The sequence below is a fragment of the Hemibagrus wyckioides genome, linkage group LG10 (genome assembly GCF_019097595.1).
Source record: "Hemibagrus wyckioides isolate EC202008001 linkage group LG10, SWU_Hwy_1.0, whole genome shotgun sequence".
NCBI lineage: Eukaryota > Metazoa > Chordata > Actinopteri > Siluriformes > Bagridae > Hemibagrus > Hemibagrus wyckioides.
The window spans coordinates 12,046,185-12,064,983 of NC_080719.1; the positions used below are offsets into that span (position 1 = coordinate 12,046,185).

The 18,799-nt window shown below is 34.6% G+C and overlaps 1 protein-coding gene and 1 long non-coding RNA gene across 5 annotated transcripts in view; both read right to left on the reverse strand.

Moving 5' to 3' along the window:
• The window catches only part of LOC131360410 (uncharacterized), a 113,308-nt gene that overhangs the window by 1,754 nt on the left and 92,755 nt on the right, over positions 1-18,799 (reverse strand). For 3 of the 4 annotated variants that reach the window (XR_009205882.1, XR_009205881.1, XR_009205879.1), the window contains 3 exons: positions 17,533-17,699; positions 11,055-11,126; positions 9,195-9,263 (listed from right to left, as the gene is read on the reverse strand). This is a non-coding gene — a long non-coding RNA (uncharacterized LOC131360410). The remainder of the gene's footprint in view (positions 1-9,194; positions 9,264-11,054; positions 11,127-17,532; positions 17,700-18,799) is intronic. The other variant, XR_009205880.1, reaches the window with a different exon arrangement.
• sox2 (SRY-box transcription factor 2) lies at positions 11,495-13,676 on the reverse strand. The gene has a single exon (XM_058400870.1). It carries the CDS (start codon positions 13,380-13,382, stop codon positions 12,381-12,383), a length of 1,002 nt encoding a protein of 333 aa, XP_058256853.1. The 5' UTR covers positions 13,383-13,676; the 3' UTR covers positions 11,495-12,380.

Here is an 18,799-nt window from a genome sequence, read left to right on the forward strand (position 1 = left end):
AATTTTTTTTATTTATTGTTTTCATGGAATGCACTACAAATGCTTAAAGGTGTTTAAAGTATGTAATGTTAAAGCAATCTGAGATTTACATAATGCATCCACTACAAAAGTCCCTGTGAATAAGATGTTATTATAGATACAGTAACATACCAGGAGGAGCACATTCATTATAAATATTGCTGTGATTTGCAGCTGCACTACTGTAATTTATAAAGATTTATCAACATTTTCTGACTAATCAGAATCTAACAATGCTGGGGTGAAAGAGTTTATATTCAATATATATCAGTAATATATAACATATGATATATATTTTATTTTAACACTAAACCTGTTGGCAGCAGAAAATGAAACCTAAGCCCTCATAGTGCGCTTGAAATTTTTTTCTTTTTTTTTTTTCTCCTTTTTTCACTAAAACCTGCATTTCTCTTTTCTTGAGCTTCTTAATTCCCCCTGAGTTCTTCAGCTGCACTTCTCCTCCTGGCCATTCGAAACTTTAATAAGCTTTTAATGACCACTTCTAAAACACACCCCATAGTTGAAGTGCTGTTCAGCTCCATCCTGGGTGCTTATCTTTCATGCTCTCTCTCTCTCTCTCTCTCTCTGCAAATCTGTAAATCTGTAAATCTGTCATGGCCGGCTAAACCGTCGCCCAGGTTGTGAGCTCGGCCTTCGCTCGACAGGGTCACGGGGTTAAAATCGATTTCACAGGCCACCTGGAGAGCCGGGGCTGCAAACTGACTTGAAAAATTTCACTCAGAGCAGGACACATCCACCCCCGTCGTTCTCGAACCCCCCAGTTTACCCTCCCACCCCCCTGACGCTGAAACGTCCCGGGCCAAGCAGAAGCTGGCACTCGCTGACCTCTTCAAACTTTACACTGAATTGTTCTGGCAGTTTCCAGGGTGACGGGGCGCTTCGAGCTGATCCTTCTTACCCTCAAAAAGGGTACGACAGCTCACTACGGGCAATGATGCAAATGTGGTGACTCAGTTTTACCACAAATGAACAACGGGGAAGAAGAATAAACTCAGGAGTTAAAAAAAAATGATAATCTGGCTTTCATTTGTACTCATGAAAATGTGCTTGTGTAGAACCTTTAGAAACTACAAGGAAAAAGAGGATATTTTTAAACAACGTTAATGCCCTAATAGAATTTTTTAATCTTGTTTAACTTGTTTATCATTTTCATGATGCTACTGAATGAATAATATATAAATATAGTTAGGATTAGACTATAACAATGTACACAGTAACATCAGATTACAATAAATTTTATATATATATATATATATATCAACCAAATGTCTGCTACAGTTTATCTGTAGTTTATTTATTTATTACAACATACAGTATAGTCAACCACCAAGTGTTTTATTTCTCTTATACCACAATAGTGTAGCAATTATTAAATTTTTGAGTATTATTATTATAATATTATTCAATGATTGATGTCATAGTTTTTGTCCATTTAAAGTTACATTTCATGCTATGGAATGTCCATAAAATAATTTTATATTCATATTTATAACAGCTGTAAAACCACACTTTCTTTTGAAGTTAATTAACACACACACACACACACACACACAGCTTGCCATGTTACCAGGAAACCTCAAAAAACTTCTGTTTTGAAGATCTAGGAAACTTAGTGTTACAGCTTAACGACTGATTATTACAAAGCGCTGACACTGGAGACTCCTTCCATTAATGTTAAAATACATAAAAAGGAACAATGACATTAGATGCATGGCATTGTGTAGCAAGTTTAGATTTTGTATATTAAGAAAACATATAAGAAACAATTACAATAAATAAAAAAACAACAACATTAAATACAAACATGTTTAATAGGTACCTGTAGACAGGTGGAGAAGGACGTTAGGTAACATCTGAAGTAATAAGAAAGTTTTGTGTACTTCCTTATCTTTAAAAACAACTTTTAATTTCATAAATACAATGTATATATAACTGACAGGTATTTCCCAGAAGTCTTCAGCCATTGTAGCATAAAATTTAAAGAGTACAAATATTTATTCCACTGCTTTCAGTTTCTGCCCGGTGTTCAGACATGTAGCAGATCAGGATTCAGCAGAAATCCTGAGAGCCTGAATTATATATGAGGTTTGAAAGGTCTGATGTGTGAAAACAGCGAGACTGTCATGTTTTTCTTAAACTCACATGTTTTATGTAACATCAGATCACTTTCATTCAGAGACATGAGTACAGCTAACACACACACATGTAGTGCCTTCCTTTATACATCTTTTAGTAACTACTGAATTGTGATTGGTCCGTTTTCTAGAAAGGCAGCTTTGACAGAAGTGCAGCTTCAAATCACCAGATTATGTTGATGTGCTTGTTCTGATATGTTATTGTTTCCATAGTAACAGCTCATTATCCCTGATGCGGGGAAGTTTTCTGTAATGAGAATTGTGTTTATGTAACATTTATGGAAGGAGTCTCCAGTGTCAGCGCCTCGGAGACAGTCAGAGGGTAAAGCTGTAAATCTTCAGGATAGAGGAGTTAACGCTTTTTGTGGTTTCTCAGTAACAAAAGTGATAAGGTGAGTTTTTATGTTTCAAGCTAAAAGAGACGCTGATGAGTCATTATACTTCCCACTATAATAAATGTCACTATTAATGGACATGTCGTTCTTTAATACATTAAATTCGTCAGCTTTGTATTGGTAACAGTAATTCACACAGCTTCACAAGTGTATTATCAGGAAATATAATGGTGATGTGTTATAAGTGCTCCAAATAAGTGCTTTTTGAAGTGCCTTTTTAGAACTAACTGCCTTATAACATGACATGACTATATTCCTAAGTCTTTACAGATATGGCCTGTATTGAAAGTGTTACTGTCATTTTATAATCCACAAAGAACCTACATAGAATTTCTGCTTTGGCCGTATTTAAAATCCTGCTGGAAAAAATCAAAAACTACATTCAGAATTTTACAGATTGATGCTTTTGCATGTCTCATTTTCATTCATGTCCACAGTTCAGGACTTTTCATGACAGTTCAGCAGTAACACAACTGATTCACTGATCAGCAGGTGTGTCCAAGCGGGAAAAATCAGCAACCCGTGCTGGATTCCACACAGTCGGACAAACTGGCCTTAATGGCGCTCCTTGTGCTTGGGGATGCTAATGGGTGAGACAGTGAAATCTCATCCTGAGAGTGGATTCGCTTTTCGTTGGATGGAGATGTCCTTTTGGCTGAGGGGACACAATGACGGAGCTCTGATCTCCACGATAGGGAGATGGCCAGCTGATTAAAATGCTTTGCTTGTTTCCACTCGGTCACTTGATCAGCGTGTGAACTCTTATTTACAATCAAATGCAGTGACCTCAGAAGGCCATGGGGCTGCTATGTATGCTAATGCTTTAGCAAACTCGGCTCAGGCTTACACGGCTAATACTCAGCTGAGTTCCTTTAAGCGATTAGATGACGGAATTAGCAAAAAAATACAGTTCATTTTAAAAAGAATGATTGGAAAAAGTTCAATTACCCGGAGGTTACATCAGAAATGTTCTTTTTAGCCAAGTTTTAAAACATTTGTTATTCATTTCAATCTTATTATTTTTCCAATTATATGCGTTTTAATTTTAGAAAGAATCAAAAAATCTGTTAACAGAAAACGAAGTTAGATTAAGTAAAAATGTCTTAAAACTAGCTAAATTAGCTAATATTTGATATATAATAATCTCATAAAAAGAAATTCTAGATTGATTTACCAGTATTCAAGACCTGGCAAAGATATAATATTTGTATAATAATATAAATCATATATTTTATAGAAGTTTTAAAGAGAAATGTTATCATTCTGAAATCGCATTCTATGCACGTTGGTGCAATATTCCAAACTATTTCCATGCTAGTGTTGTCATTTGAGCCTTGATTAGCCTTGTAGGCTTTGCTAGGTGCTAGATGAACCTGAAGTTCATGAGCAGTCCTGTTTTTAAAAACTTTCAGAGAAATGAATCACATGTTCCTTTACAAGTCTGTAAAAACCTAAATGTTATTTATACTACACTGATTTATTATGATTATGACTTATTATTAATAATAATTGCTAACTAGCTGAACATGTTCATTATTAACTAGCTAACCAGCTTTCTTGTAGTTGTATAAAGTTATTTATAAGTATAAAGATGACAACATAGAGTTAGCTGTAACAACAATAGATTAATGATACACAAGTTGTGTCCTAAAACAATTTTGCTGATAGATCAGTGTACAGATCCTGATGTGGCATTTTCTAGAACTTTCTTTGGTACTTAAGTTCTACTAGGATGAGATTGCTTCTGTATGAGGAGCTGGGGTTTATTACAGGCCTATGTCTAGGAATTTATTTCATTCCAAATTTGTTTCAACATACATTTTGTAATGACTATGTGTGTACGTGTTTGGGTAACTTTGGAAAGCTTTCTTACCATCTATAAAAATGAGCATTCCCGGTGATACAGACGCTGTCTGAACTGACACCACAGAAAGGATTCTGTCATCCTCTGCCAAAACCACTGAACGTATAATATGTAAATAATAACATTACAAATGTTCTATTGGTGTTTTAAGTAAATTACAAAGTCTTTTTTACTAATAACCAGCCACACCCTTTCACCCCTTTATCAGTGTATATAATAAAGGTATTTGTGTTAAAAACAGATGTGTGTCATGAAGACACGTCCATCACTGTGGTTTATACAGAGATCACTTATTCCATATAAATCAAGTGGAATTACAGCAGACATCATCATTACTGCAACATCACTGAACACACATACAGGTATGTCTAGAAAGTTGATTCTGTCCACATTGTAGTTTAATCTATTCTTACTCTTAAAAAAAACAGGGAAAAAAATTAGTAATAAAAACAAAACAAAACAGAGAACAGATTTATGAGCTTTTGAGAAGTTCAGCAGGTTCTGCATGTTCCTCCTCTGTTCTTAATAAATTGATCAAGTGATATCAAAACAAGAGAACAGGATCTGTATCACAAGTTATGAAGTACAGAAATCATAGAAAAATCATAGAATCATAGAAAAATATTAATGTTAAAGAGCACATTTAATGTATTTGATCTAAATATTTAAAAATCTACAATCTGGTTGGTTTTCTTGTTACAGTTAAACAAAGGGTTAAATATGAGATGATTCTTCTACCTTATAATATATATATATATATATATATTAGTGTGTGGCAATTTCAAAAATTTTCAAAGCAGCATAAATGAGAAAAGGTTCTCTTCTTCCAAACTCAGCAAGACAAAAAAAAACTTAATGAATATAAAACACACTAATGTCATCAATAACCATGGTTTATAACAATGTGCGGTCTCTGAAGGAATCTGAACGCGATTCTGACAGAGCTGAACCTCGTGAAAAGACCCCACAGACTTCCAGTTAATAAATGATGGGCTAATAGTGTTAATTGTGGATTACTATTATCATTTAAAGTAGCGCAACCCAGGCGCTTATAAGGCCATTAATCAACATACATGTTAATTAACATATTAAAGTCATTAATCAACATGTGAAGTGAAAGCTGAAGTCAGGAGTTGAACCAATATGGATTTGGGAAAGAATGAGAGAGAACATTTCCCATAAATATCTCATAAATGACACATAAATTTCTCATAATATTCACTGCTGAATCCGGGATGAATGAACAACTACAGTGTTTATAGACATCAGCTGAGGATCAGCGCAATCCTCTATTTTTTTAAATAACTTTTTTTTAAATTAAATTCTAGATGTTTAATATATTTGTTTAAATATAACTTCTCATCCTAAAAATGTGTCCATAAATACAATGTGTACCGATAAAGAAGGTTCACACAAAACAGACAAACCAGTGGTTAAAGAAATAGTACATTAATAAATCTTATAATAATAATAATAATAATAATAATAATAATAATAATAATTAGCATTGTATGACACTGTGATTAATTATAAGTATTTATTTTATTTATAATAATTATTTTTTATTTTAACTTCAGCATCAACAACTATACCAAGAATTTTCATTTAACAGCATGGTTGTGAGAAAATGTTTTAAGATGCAATGATGAATTCTTTAGATCTTATAAAAGAATTTTTCCCCAACCTCAATCTAGCCGAATACACAATAATACTTTATTACACGATAAGAGAATCATTCAGAATAAAAGCAGTGATCAGTAATGCAGAATAATTCATGTTTATAATTGATTTTGTTCCTGCCTTGGGAACACACCAAAGAAATGATTTATTTTCTAATGTAAATTCAAATAAAATCTAATTTTGCCTTACTTTAATCTGCATTATCGCATTCAAATCTAAAGTTTTTACAATTCATTGAAAGATTTTTGCCTTAAAATCTTAAATCTCTAAAACTTATTTTGGATGGGTGTGATTATTACTTAAAGACTTGTGCCGCTTGTATGTTACTGAATAAATAAATACTTTTACACTGATCAGAAATCCTGTCATTTGTGAATGTTTAAGACTTTGTTTTACATTTTTATTACATTACACTATAATTCATTTTATTATCTTTGATATTATATTATTATAAAAGATTTCAAGATTCTGCCATTTTTATCCTACATAACCTTCAGTATCAACTTTTTTGGAAGGACAAAGACTTTACTTTAGGCTTGGTCCTGCCACATTTGCCCCAACCCCCCTAACACACACACACACACTCAGAGCTCAGTTTATCTCCCCCCTCAGCTCCATTAAAAGCTTGATGTGCATCTCTGTGTGAAACACCCCTCACTGACTGAACTGCTGCATCAAAGCGCGTTATTGTTCCCACAGCCGTGTGTGTATCTGTGTGTGTGTGTGTGTGTGTGTGTGTGTGTGGAAATGCAGGAAAACACTTGTTCCTCCTATAATAGTGAGCATGAATCAATTTAGAAGGAGAATCTCTCTGAAGCACGCACGATGAGCAGAACACATGTGAGAGAACACACACACACACACAAAGAGAAACTGCAGAGTCTGAGAAACTAGCACTAAAGTTCACACATTTAAGCAAAGCTCATTTTGCCGACTCAAGAAAAATGAATTTGTTCTAAAAAAAAAAATGTCATTAAAATGAAGTGACATCATGATTATTAAACTACAATTAATTCACTGCACTTTATTTATTCCTGCTCAACTTACTGTTGGATAAAAAATAAAAAGGGGGTTTCAAAACAACAAAACAGAGCACAGATTCTATGCAAAATAAATCTATTATGTACAATTTACAGGAAGGAAATTATGACGTGGATATTAATAAAACAACAACAAAATTATATGAATGCTAAAAAAAAGCATAAACATATTTCCTGCTTACTTTCACGGAAAAACTCCTGAAATTTGGAAGTAATCTGATCCATACTGTTGTGTGTGAACAGAAAGGAAAGCATTTTGATCTGATATGCAGATTTACACTGTGATGGAGGGAATTAAAGAGAAGATGTAGAGGTGTGTGTGTGTGTGTGTGTGTGTGTGTGTGTGTGTGTTTTATACACTGAACTGCCATGATACCATTTCAAACATGTGAATGAGAAAAAACCCCCACAAAAGATGTTTGTGTGTTTTAATGTGTTGTGATGGCGACATGGGTTGAAGAAATGAGAATGGAGTTGAAGCAATGAATAAATAACAGAGGAAAGAAAAATCAAATGAAAAGGAAATAATTAGCAAAACTAAGCTACCCAAATTCATTTAAATTACAATCTGCAAAATGAGTGTGTGATGGAAGACAAAAAAAATTAATGAAAGAGTCTGGCACTACAGATTTATACATCCACATTACATTACACAATTATATTTTACTATTTAACTAATTATTAACATCTCTATCAATTTCTCAGTTTAATGTTTACTTTTTAAAAATATATTTATTTTATTTTTATCAGTGCGAGTTTTTAAATAGTTTCAAATTAATCATTTTAACAATGTTTTAAAAACATTTGTGGTGCAAAATGTGAGAAATCTGATCTTAATCTATGATTCAGATCATCTATTCAGTAGCTTTCATGGTTAACTCACGCGCACACACGCACGCACGCACGCACACACACACAATGCATTTTGGAGAACCCAAAATCTATCAATCTAAGCTCACTAAATAACTGCACCCACCCCCCAACCCCTCCAATAACCCCACTAATTACCCTCACTACCCGGAATAAGCACCCAAATCTATCCACCCCTTCCACCCAACTAGCTATCCCCTCACCCCACTTTCTGCCCCTCGGCCCACTAACAACCCCGTCAACCGCAATAATCACTAACCTTAACCTCACTAACTGCCCCTCCCATCACATCAACTGCCCCTCGCCCCAGAGGGGGCAGGTAAAAGGAGGAGACGTGTGTGTGTGTGTGTGTGGTGGCACTGGTGGTGATGGTGCGTATGTGGGTGGGGGGACACAAGGTAGAAGAAAATCATTAGCCTAGTTTCTCAAGTTGCTTCCGTCCTTTTTCCTGCATACACACACACACACACCCCAACCAGGTTCTCAGAAACAGCAAATAATCTTACAAGACAGCAAAAGCAAAACATTGAACAATATGCCCAATCATCTAGAGCTAAATAATAATAATAATAATAATAATAATAATAATAATAATAATAATAATAATAATAATAATAATTTGCCCTGTTTTAATCTAATGTATTGTATAATCCAATGGGACAATTAAGGTAACAAACTATTATATTACAGCCTTACAGTTTCTTTCTTTTTTTATAAATAAATAATAAAGATGTGATGTAATGATTTTAGACTTGCATATCGTCCGAATTCAGTGAAATAAAAAAGACTAAATTATTTCCCTACTAAATTTTTCCCTGCTAAATAATCTCAATAAATCCAATTTCTTTGAGAAAAGAGGACAAAAGCGAATCTGTGTTTATAAAACATCTAAAAAATATCACGCAAAACAAAAAAGCAAAAAAAGAAGAAGGGATGAGATCCTATTAAACGCTAGGACCTTAAGCTCCGCCCCCTAATAGCACCCAACTTTTCAAACACTACACAAATATTCTGTGCAAAATTTCAGCCATGATCCCAAAGCCTTATAAATCTCAACACACACCACACAAACAGACCACTTCTGTTTTTTCTCCTTTTCTTTAAAACAAGTATCAAGTGGCGCTCAGATAAAAGCGATGATGAGGTATTTTAGTAAAAGCCGCGCGCTCACCACCTGTTGCAGGTAAATCAGCTGCAGCACCGTTTCTGCATCCGGGTCTTATCGAGACTTCAGCGTGACCTGCAAAACACGCACACACACACAAACACACACACACACTATTACAATATAGTTTATATACTTGTATAAAGGACTGTTTTGGAAATCACGCTTACATTTATGTTTATATATTAACATAAAACAAAAGTTGTTTTTTGATGACACAATTTCTGACCACCTTATTTAAATATAAAAATAGTGTAGTTAATATAGAGCTTTACAGCAGCATAAAGACCAACGCCGTTTAGTTTTTAGAATTAGTAATACAATAGTTCTCTGACCAGAAGTAAAGAATATGACGAAACACGTGAAAAATTCAGAAGGTTCACAGAAGATTATTATTATTATATATATATTTTAATTTTGTATACATTAAGTCAATAAAAACACCTTAAATAAATACCGAACCATAATCTAAGTCGCCCTTTTAACATCAAATCCTCAATATCCTTTAATTTCTGGTGGATTTGTTGGTGTTTGTATAAATAATGAATTGTCGGCTTTAACATCAGCACGCATGAAGAAAGAAGCCTCGTCAAATATTCATTTAGCGCTCTGTGTGTGTATGTGTGTGTGTGTGTGTGTGTGAGAGAGAGAGAGAGAGAGAGAGAGAGAGAAAGAGAGAGAGAGAGAGAGAGAGAGAGAGAGAGAGCTTTTCCTCCCCTGAGAGTGTGAAATAAAATCCTCTGAGAACATCACTGACACTCACACAACATTGACAACAATAACAACAACGATAATAATAATAATAATAATAATAATAATAATAATAATAATAATCATCATCATCATCGCCATCGCCATCATCATATTAAGAATTATTATTATTATTATTAGTAGTAGTAGTAGTAGTAGTAGTAGTAGTATTAGTATTATTATTAGTATTACAAAATTCGGGGCTCAATTATTATTATTATTATTATTATTATTATTATTATTATTATTATTATTATTATTATTATTATTGTTGTTGTTGTTATTGTTATTATTATTAATAATATTATTATTAATATTAACATAAGTAAAATTCGAAAAGCTATATTTTGGAAAAACTATTTTTTTTATATAATACATTATTTTTGTTGCTTTTTTAAAAGTTCTCTGTGAGCTTTCAGGTTCCAGTTTCCTACTAACTTGTCAAAAATGTCTACAATCTAAAATGACACTCACATTTTCAACACTATAAAAAATTATACATTATTAATTAAGTTTAATTTTACAATTACTCTTAATTTTCTGACACCGCAACAAACACTTTATAAAAAAACAAACCTTGAAAATTAGCGTTTAAACAGACAGTTAAAAAAAACACATTAATATCAATATTAACCTCATAATGTACCTTTACTCTAAAAACATCACATCATAATTAACAAAGCTGCAAATTACAAAATGTTTAATTTGTGTTTCGGTTGATGTCGTTAGAAGTTAACATTATTATTATTATTATTATTATTATTATTATTATTATTATTATTATTATTATTATTATTATCATCATCATCATCATCATAATCATCATTATCATCATCATTGTTATTGTTGTTGTTGTTGTTGTTGTTGCAATTTTGCAGTTTATGCTCGGATTGGATGAAACATAATGTCTACTTTAAAAATGCCTTACAAAATCAACCCACTCAAAAATCTATATTATTATTATTATTATTATTATTATTATTATTATTATTATTACATAATTATAATTGGTCTAACCCGATCAAAGCAACATTTCGTGTTTCATGTGCAACATGCATATATAAGTTTTAAATCATAACTTTAGAGATATGTTAAATTAAGGAAATTAACGTCTACCTGTTCTCGCGCGTCTTCAATATTTTCTATTCTTCGCAAAAACTTTTAAGAGCTGCAATGTGACTCTTAGGCCTTAAAGAAAATAAGAACAAAAATGGTGTGAGAAAAAAGGTTATGCTTCAATCTCAATCTTTAGCACATGTAGTCAGGTCACAAACACCCGCGCACCAACACAAGAGCTTAAGGATGGATTTTGTGAAATAAATACTTACTGTCAATGTGCTGCAATCAAGAGTTTGCACACAAGTCCATTAGAAAATAAAATAAAGCAATATAAATAAATAAACACAGCAAATACCTAATTTGTTTCCTTGTTAATGATTTTTAACGACTGTCATGAATTAATAGTTAGATTAAGCATATAATGGACAGCAGATGAGGAAATCAAACATGACAACATAAAGGAGAAATCAAATCAAAACCCGAAACAATTTCAAATATCCAAATTTCAAAAATTTATTCATTTCAAACTGCATACTGAAAAAAAACTCAGCTGAAATTGTAACTGTTATGTCGCTATTAGTTCAGATATGTACATGTCGCGTGTTTGGCATTTGCCTACAGGCCACAATTCTTTAAAATACAACTACGGAAATTTTTTTTAAAAAATAAAAACTCACAGTAAAATATACAGAAAATTTACAAAACCATGAGAAAATAAAGAACACAAACTTCAGAGCTCTAACAGATGGAGGGTTGGAGATTAAACAAAAAAAGGTATAAATTAACGCGTTTATCATCTGAAACTAAATTAAAATGGTTTAGTAATATTTAACCCTCGTGGTGAAATATTTTGACCTGCTCTTTACTTCCACTATGTCTTGTCTTCTTTTTTTGCACTGTTTGGAGCATGATAAGTGTCAATTCTGTCGTTATCTTTCTTAATAAAAAACTTCTTTACTGTAGTTTATACAAACATTACAACTGATTGTTATGTTTCTTTGATAAATACTGTACAAAAGTTGATTGCAATAATAAAACATTTGATTGATTATTATCCCTTTCCCTCGATCCCACGCACACACTGCCCATTTTCCATTTCCAAAAAAAAATCTCATAGATTTTAATAAAAAAAACTTGCTTGGTGTTCCTACCGTTTCGTCTTTAAATAGAAAGAAAGAAAGAAAGAAAGAAAGAAAGAAAGAAAGAAAGAAAGAAAATGAAAGAAAGGCTTGTGTTCTTTTTTCCTTGAGTCCTTTACAAGTTTCCCTCACCAAGAAAAAATTCTGTACAAAAAAAATAATAATAATAAAATAAAATTAATATAGTCCAGTCTAGAGAAGTCCAGTGTGGTAGAAAAAAAGAAAAACAAAAAAAGTTGTTCATTTACATGTGCGATAACGGAATGGTGCCGTTAATCGTAGTGGCGTGCACAGGTGCGCTCTGGTAGTGCTGCGACAGGTGCAGTCTGCTCTGGCCCGTCTGCTCGGCCACTTCCGCCCCGGGCAGATACATGCTGATCATGTCCCGCAGGTCCCCGGTTTGGCACGAGGGCGGCGGTGGCGGTGCGTGTGCAGGTGCGGGCGCTGCGGCTGCTCTGACGTGCGACGCGGATGTGACTGCGGGTGGACTCGAACTGGCCTCTGATTTCACAGCCGAGCCCATGGAGCTGAGCTGCGGGTAAGACGACATGCTGTATGTGGGTGAGCCGTTCATGTAGGTCTGCGCGCTCGTCATGGAGCCGTAAGGCTGCAGCGCGCTCATATCATAGCGGTGGACGTGGTGCTGCTGCTGTTGCTGCTGCATGGGACTCGCCGCCGCCGCGTAGCCCAGTTGCTCCTGCATCATACCGTAGCCTCCGTTGCTCCAGCAGCCGTTCATGTGCGCGTACGCGTCCATCCTCTGATTGACCCCTAGGTTGACGCCGAGGCCGCCGAGGCCCGAGCCCACGCCGGCGCTCATGCCGTTACCGCCCAGGTTTCCTCCTCCGCCGCCGCCCGGTGCCAGGAGCCCGCCGGGCAGCGCATACTTGTCCTTCTTCATGAGCGTCTTGGTCTTCCGCCGCGGTCGGTACTTGTAATCCGGGTGCTCCTTCATGTGCAGAGCGCGCAGCCGCTTGGCCTCGTCGATGAACGGCCGCTTCTCGGACTCGGACAACAGCTTCCACTCAGCGCCCAGCCTCTTACTGATCTCCGAGTTGTGCATCTTCGGGTTCTCTTGCGCCATTTTCCGCCGTTGACCGCGGGACCAGACCATGAACGCGTTCATGGGCCTCTTTACGCGCTCCGGACTGTTCTTCTGTCCCGGTGTGCCGCCTCCGGTGTTCCCGGTGCCGGTGTTATTACCCCCGGGATTGGGTTTCAACTCGGTCTCCATCATGTTGTACATTTAAAATGCCGGTTTGGGGGAAACTTCTTCCACGACCGACCAAACGAAAGTAAAAATAAAACAGAACAAAAACAAAAAATACAAAGTTCTAACCTCTTTCGGGGTAATAAAAAAACTCTCTTCTTTCTCTTTTGCTCCCAGTAAAAAAGTCCTCTCGCGCTCACAAAACTTCTTTCTGAGTCTTAAAGAAATCAAAACTCCTCCGTTTTCCCCTCTTCCGACACCACAAGCCTTGACAACTCCTGATACTTTTTGAACAAGTTAATAGACAACCATTCATGGAGCGACTGTCACAGCGAATATAAATGGGTTTCCACCTGGCCAATCACAGCACGTCTGGGTGGGTTTGATTAGCATAAAGGGGCGGGGCTACTCTGCTACTCGGCAGCGAGGCAGACACAGCACAAACTCACCAAAGAGTTTCAGCATGGCAAAGATTTGAGTGAAAATCTGCTGAAAACTTGGAATTATGACGACATTAACCTGGTTTAATGTCAGGATACTGTATGTTGACAGGTTTGATATTTCAAGAATCTGGGTTAGTAACTGTTGTCTTGTTGTTTTCACAATAGACGATGTAGACGTTTTATTCTACGTGTATCCAAGTTTACAAGCAAGCTGTTTATTTTTGACGCTGATAATAAATACAAACTTTTTAAAAGAAGAAATCTAACAAGCAGCAGTTTTCAAGACAGTCATCACCAACAGCCTAAAATACTACCGCTAAAGGAAATCCACACACTGGTTACATCGATTTGTTTGTGTGTGTGTGTTTATATATATATATATATATATATATATATATATATATATATATATATATATATATATATATATATATGATCTGTTATCTATTTAATCGTGCCGTTATCTCAGTTTTGTATTTGTAGTGCACGGATTTTCTTCTTTTGTGCCCGTGGATGCGCTTGAATCGACTCTGATGTCAATCATCACAAAATAAGCAGCTTTTTTGTTTTGGATGTTGTCGCTACATCAGGCAGGACAAAAAGAAGAAGAAACATATTGACTATTGACTATTGACTTGCATGAAGTCTGGAAGGATCTCTTGACTGGATTTAATTTATCCACAAACAAAGTAGAAAAACAAATACATTCATTACGGAAAAGCAAAGAAAACAGTTCATGCCCCAAACTTCTATATTATAAACTAAATAGGGACAAGGACAGGATGTAACGTACCAGATGCACTTACTTTTGCGCACTAGACACTGTTTCACGCACAGTTTTTAACTTTGTAACAATAGGAATGAATTTACTATTAACCTAGGCCTATCAGATAGCATGATGCTGTTGTCTGTTGTGTGTAACCGGACATAAATAAATAATTCTCAGGAAAAGCCAAAATCATGAGAGGAAACCATTAGTAAAGCTAAAAGGAAACATTTCCACTTGCAAAACAGACTTATTGCTAAGAAAAGCATGTGTAAGGAACTTTTAATTGATAAAACGCTTCAACAGCGCCCTCTTCTGTCCGGGTTCACACAAAATACAGACCAGATATTTCCCTCCCGGCTTTTTTGTTTTTCTTATATTCTTAGAATTTAGTAATTATGCACTGATCATAGTAACGATTTCCTGGTCAAACACATTACTTGTCATTTCTTAAAACAGAAACACACACATCCAGTTGTGTGTTAGTTACTAAAGTAGGGAAGAAGCAGGACTGATGCTACATGAAAGCAAGTCTGAGCTACATGAAAAGCTTTCATAAGCTGTAATACTGACCCCATAAACCTATATTTCTAGTTAAAACAATAGATTACAACCTTTGTAAAGATCATTCTAGTACTATCATTTTCCTTTGTAGGAGATGCAAATAATTTGTTACTGCACTTCAACAGTGAAGATAAAGATAAGGATAAGTTCAAGTTTTGTTTTGTTTTGGGTTTTTTTTTCAGAAATGCATCTGAAAGAGAAAAGCATTAGCCCAATTAGCCACTCAAATTTTCTAATACCAATTTTATCTAAAATTCTTTATAAGAGACAAATGTTTGTATGCCAGTAAAGAAGGTATTATGTAATGCACTTCTCAGTGTGACAGTCCAAGCCTCCAGAAAAACTGTGGCAGATTCTCCAAGCCTCTTCAAAAAAAATTGACCAGGCAGTTTCCCTATAAAACTGCACAAAGTGAAGCTGAGATAACTGATGCATTTTTAAAGACAGCAAATATTGACTTTATGTTAATATGTTTTTTGTTTCATATTTCTAAAGGCATATTTCCTTATAAAGCATTTGTTTACACACCCCTAAGATTTGCACAGTACTGTTGAATGTTGAAATATAATTAATACTAAATTATAAAAGCATGCTTTATTGTTGCTGCATATTCAGAATTGCAGTGTGTGTGTGTGTGTGTGTGTGATGGGATGTTTATGTAGACTGTTTATTTTCTCATTCTCTCTCTCTCTCTCTCTCTCTCTCTCTCTCTCTCCCTCCCACACACACACACACACACACAGTTAGTGTGAGTCTCTAGACAGCAATGCACAAAGCCATTATGATTTAAATGTATATGATGCATGTCTAAATCCCCTCACACCTTCCTCTCTCTCTCTCTCTCTCTCTCTCTCTCTCTCTCTCTCTCTTTCTCTCCAACTTTTCCTAATCTGCTTATGGAAATGTGATGCCCAGTAGGGAAACCGCATCACTATTACTGTGTGTCCTTGTTAGCTAGAGTTTTGCTAATTGACACACACACACACACAAACTTGTCAACTGACCTTGGAGAGTTTATGTGCTATCGCTATTACTTGACTGATTAAACAAGACAAACATAGTTAAAAATTAAAGTAAAAATTAGTGCATGAGAAAGGTCTGAAACACGAAAAATATCTATCTATCTATCTATCTATCTATCTATCTATCTATCTATCTATCTATCTATCTATCTATCTATCTATCTATCAGCCAAACATCAAACATGTTCAAAAAAAAAAAAGATTAACTACTTTAATTGAATAAAATGCACAGGGAATCAGCAGGTCAGAGAGAAAAGCGTGGAAATTAGATATTTCTGTGTCTGCGTGTGATTTTGTGTGTGTGTGATTGTGTGTGTGTGTGTGCGCGAGCGTTTATATATTCACAATTGTCCACCAGGGGTCGCGCTGACTGCAGACTCAAGGTAATATGTTTCAATAAACTGGATGTAATATGTTTTATATATATATATATATATATATATATATATATATATATATATATATATATATATATATATATATATATATATAACACAAAATGAGCGAAATGAAATAAGCAGAAAAAATAAGTAAAATTAATGATATGCTGAATTACAGCAGGTGAAAAGCAATGATAAAATAATGGCTCAAATGCCTCCAAATAGCACGTGACCTTGAGTGAGATTATATATAATCTCTATTTTCTAGAGATTTTCTAATGTACTGAATGCTGTAGAAGTAAAATAAATTCAAATAAAAACAAACAAACAAAAAAATGAATCTTTTTTTTTTTTTCAAAATAGTCCATCCTACAGACATTAAGGTATGTGTTTATATTACATCGCGGATTTAAGAGGAATATTTAACTGAAAACAGGAAGTTCAATATTTTTAATAAATTCATCTAAGCCCCGCCTCCCGACACCGCAAGCGCACATTGAAACTTCCGGTAAAACTTTAAACTTTTCATCTTTCCTGGGAAAAAATAGTCTATGTAGTGTTATTTGGTGGACTTATCGTTTATTTCTTTCATATTGTAGACTTATTTTTGTTTATTCAGGTTAATTAAAACTCTCTACTTCCTTTATATTCCTTTATACATAGCTTACCTTCTCAACATGCTGTAAAGTAATTTGCATTTTAAATATAATAATAATAATAATAATAATAATAATAATAATAATAATAATAATAATATCATTCTAATTATTAGCTTGTTAGAACCATAGGCTATTTATTATATTATTATAATTATCTACACAATCTGAATGCTATAACGGTGTGGTAGTATTACTAATATTAGAGGAAAGGTTACAGTAACTGTCCAAACTAAACAGAAAGAAATCAGCGCTTTCAAGCCGCATATTAGTAAATAAGGCAGTATGTATATTCAGTAGTGCAGTAGCCTATGCGCTCTGTGAATTTAGCATATATGTAATTAGCATATTTTACCGTCAGCACGGAGCTCCGACTCGGTTAAACATCCTCCACCGGTACCGCGGGGAATCCTGAGAGCTGTAGCCGCTCTTCGGTGCTCCTTTCCCGCCCAAGCAGCGCTCCACTAGCCGCTGTCTCCGCTTCTCTCTCTTTCTCTATTCTCATTCTCTCTCTGCGCGCATCTGCAACGGGAAAAAGGCGTTTTATGTCCATACACAATCTGAAAAAAAGGGGCAAGAATGCATCAAGAACAACAAAAAAGTCAGTTAGCTAGAGCAGCACTGCCACCCCCTCTCCTCCAAACATAATGAGAAGGAAATAAAAGCTTTATCTTCCTTTTTTTATTCGGCGGCCATTCAAAGATAATTTGAAGCCATTGTTTTCTGGCACAGATGGTTCTTTTATTTCTAATACAATAACACGCTTCTCTTTGTGTGTCTCTGCACCACAATATAAAAAAGCAGAAAATCTAAAGCCATTTTTTATTCACTTTTGTAAAGGAGCAACAAAAGCAGCCCTGAGCTAATGGGCTCTCAAAGAGCAGCCAAAGAAGACTGATAAAAAAAATACTGATCAAATGTATTTATTTACTTACCTTACCTTTTTATCTATTTATATCTCGTATCTATCCCTGTCTTGTATTTCGATTTTCGCTTCTGTTCTTTTTTTTCTTTTATATCTGATCAGAAATCTAGATGTTTTTTTGTTAATCAAATATTATAAATAAATTTGCGCAGAATAAACCATATTGTAATATAAGAAAACAAATATAAAATAATAATCATAAACAAGTGATCGCACTCAGAAAAGTCATATTAACTTAGCATGCGATATTTACACCTCACGTGTGAATTTTACACACGTGTTTTTTTTTTTATGTCCACACGTGTTTGTTTTTTTTTACACACGTGCTTCATTTGTCTTGGTGTTAGGCTGTCAAATGACTCATTTGTTTTCACAGTATCTACACCTGTGATATTTACACGATTCACGTATCATCACATTCTTTTCCACGTGTATACATTGTTGTTGTTTTTTTTTTTTTTACATTTTAATTTGACAAGATTCATTCACATGTAATTCCTACACATGATTTATTTCATTTTGATTTATTTTTCACATGGTTCATATATGGCGCATGTGATTTTTCAATTGTGAGTATTTTATTTTCATGATCATATGCTTTCATATTATTATTTTTACACAATATTCATTTGATGTCATTCCAAACATCACATGTATTCACGTGTCCCATGTTCGAAGTCCCATGTTTACTTTCACA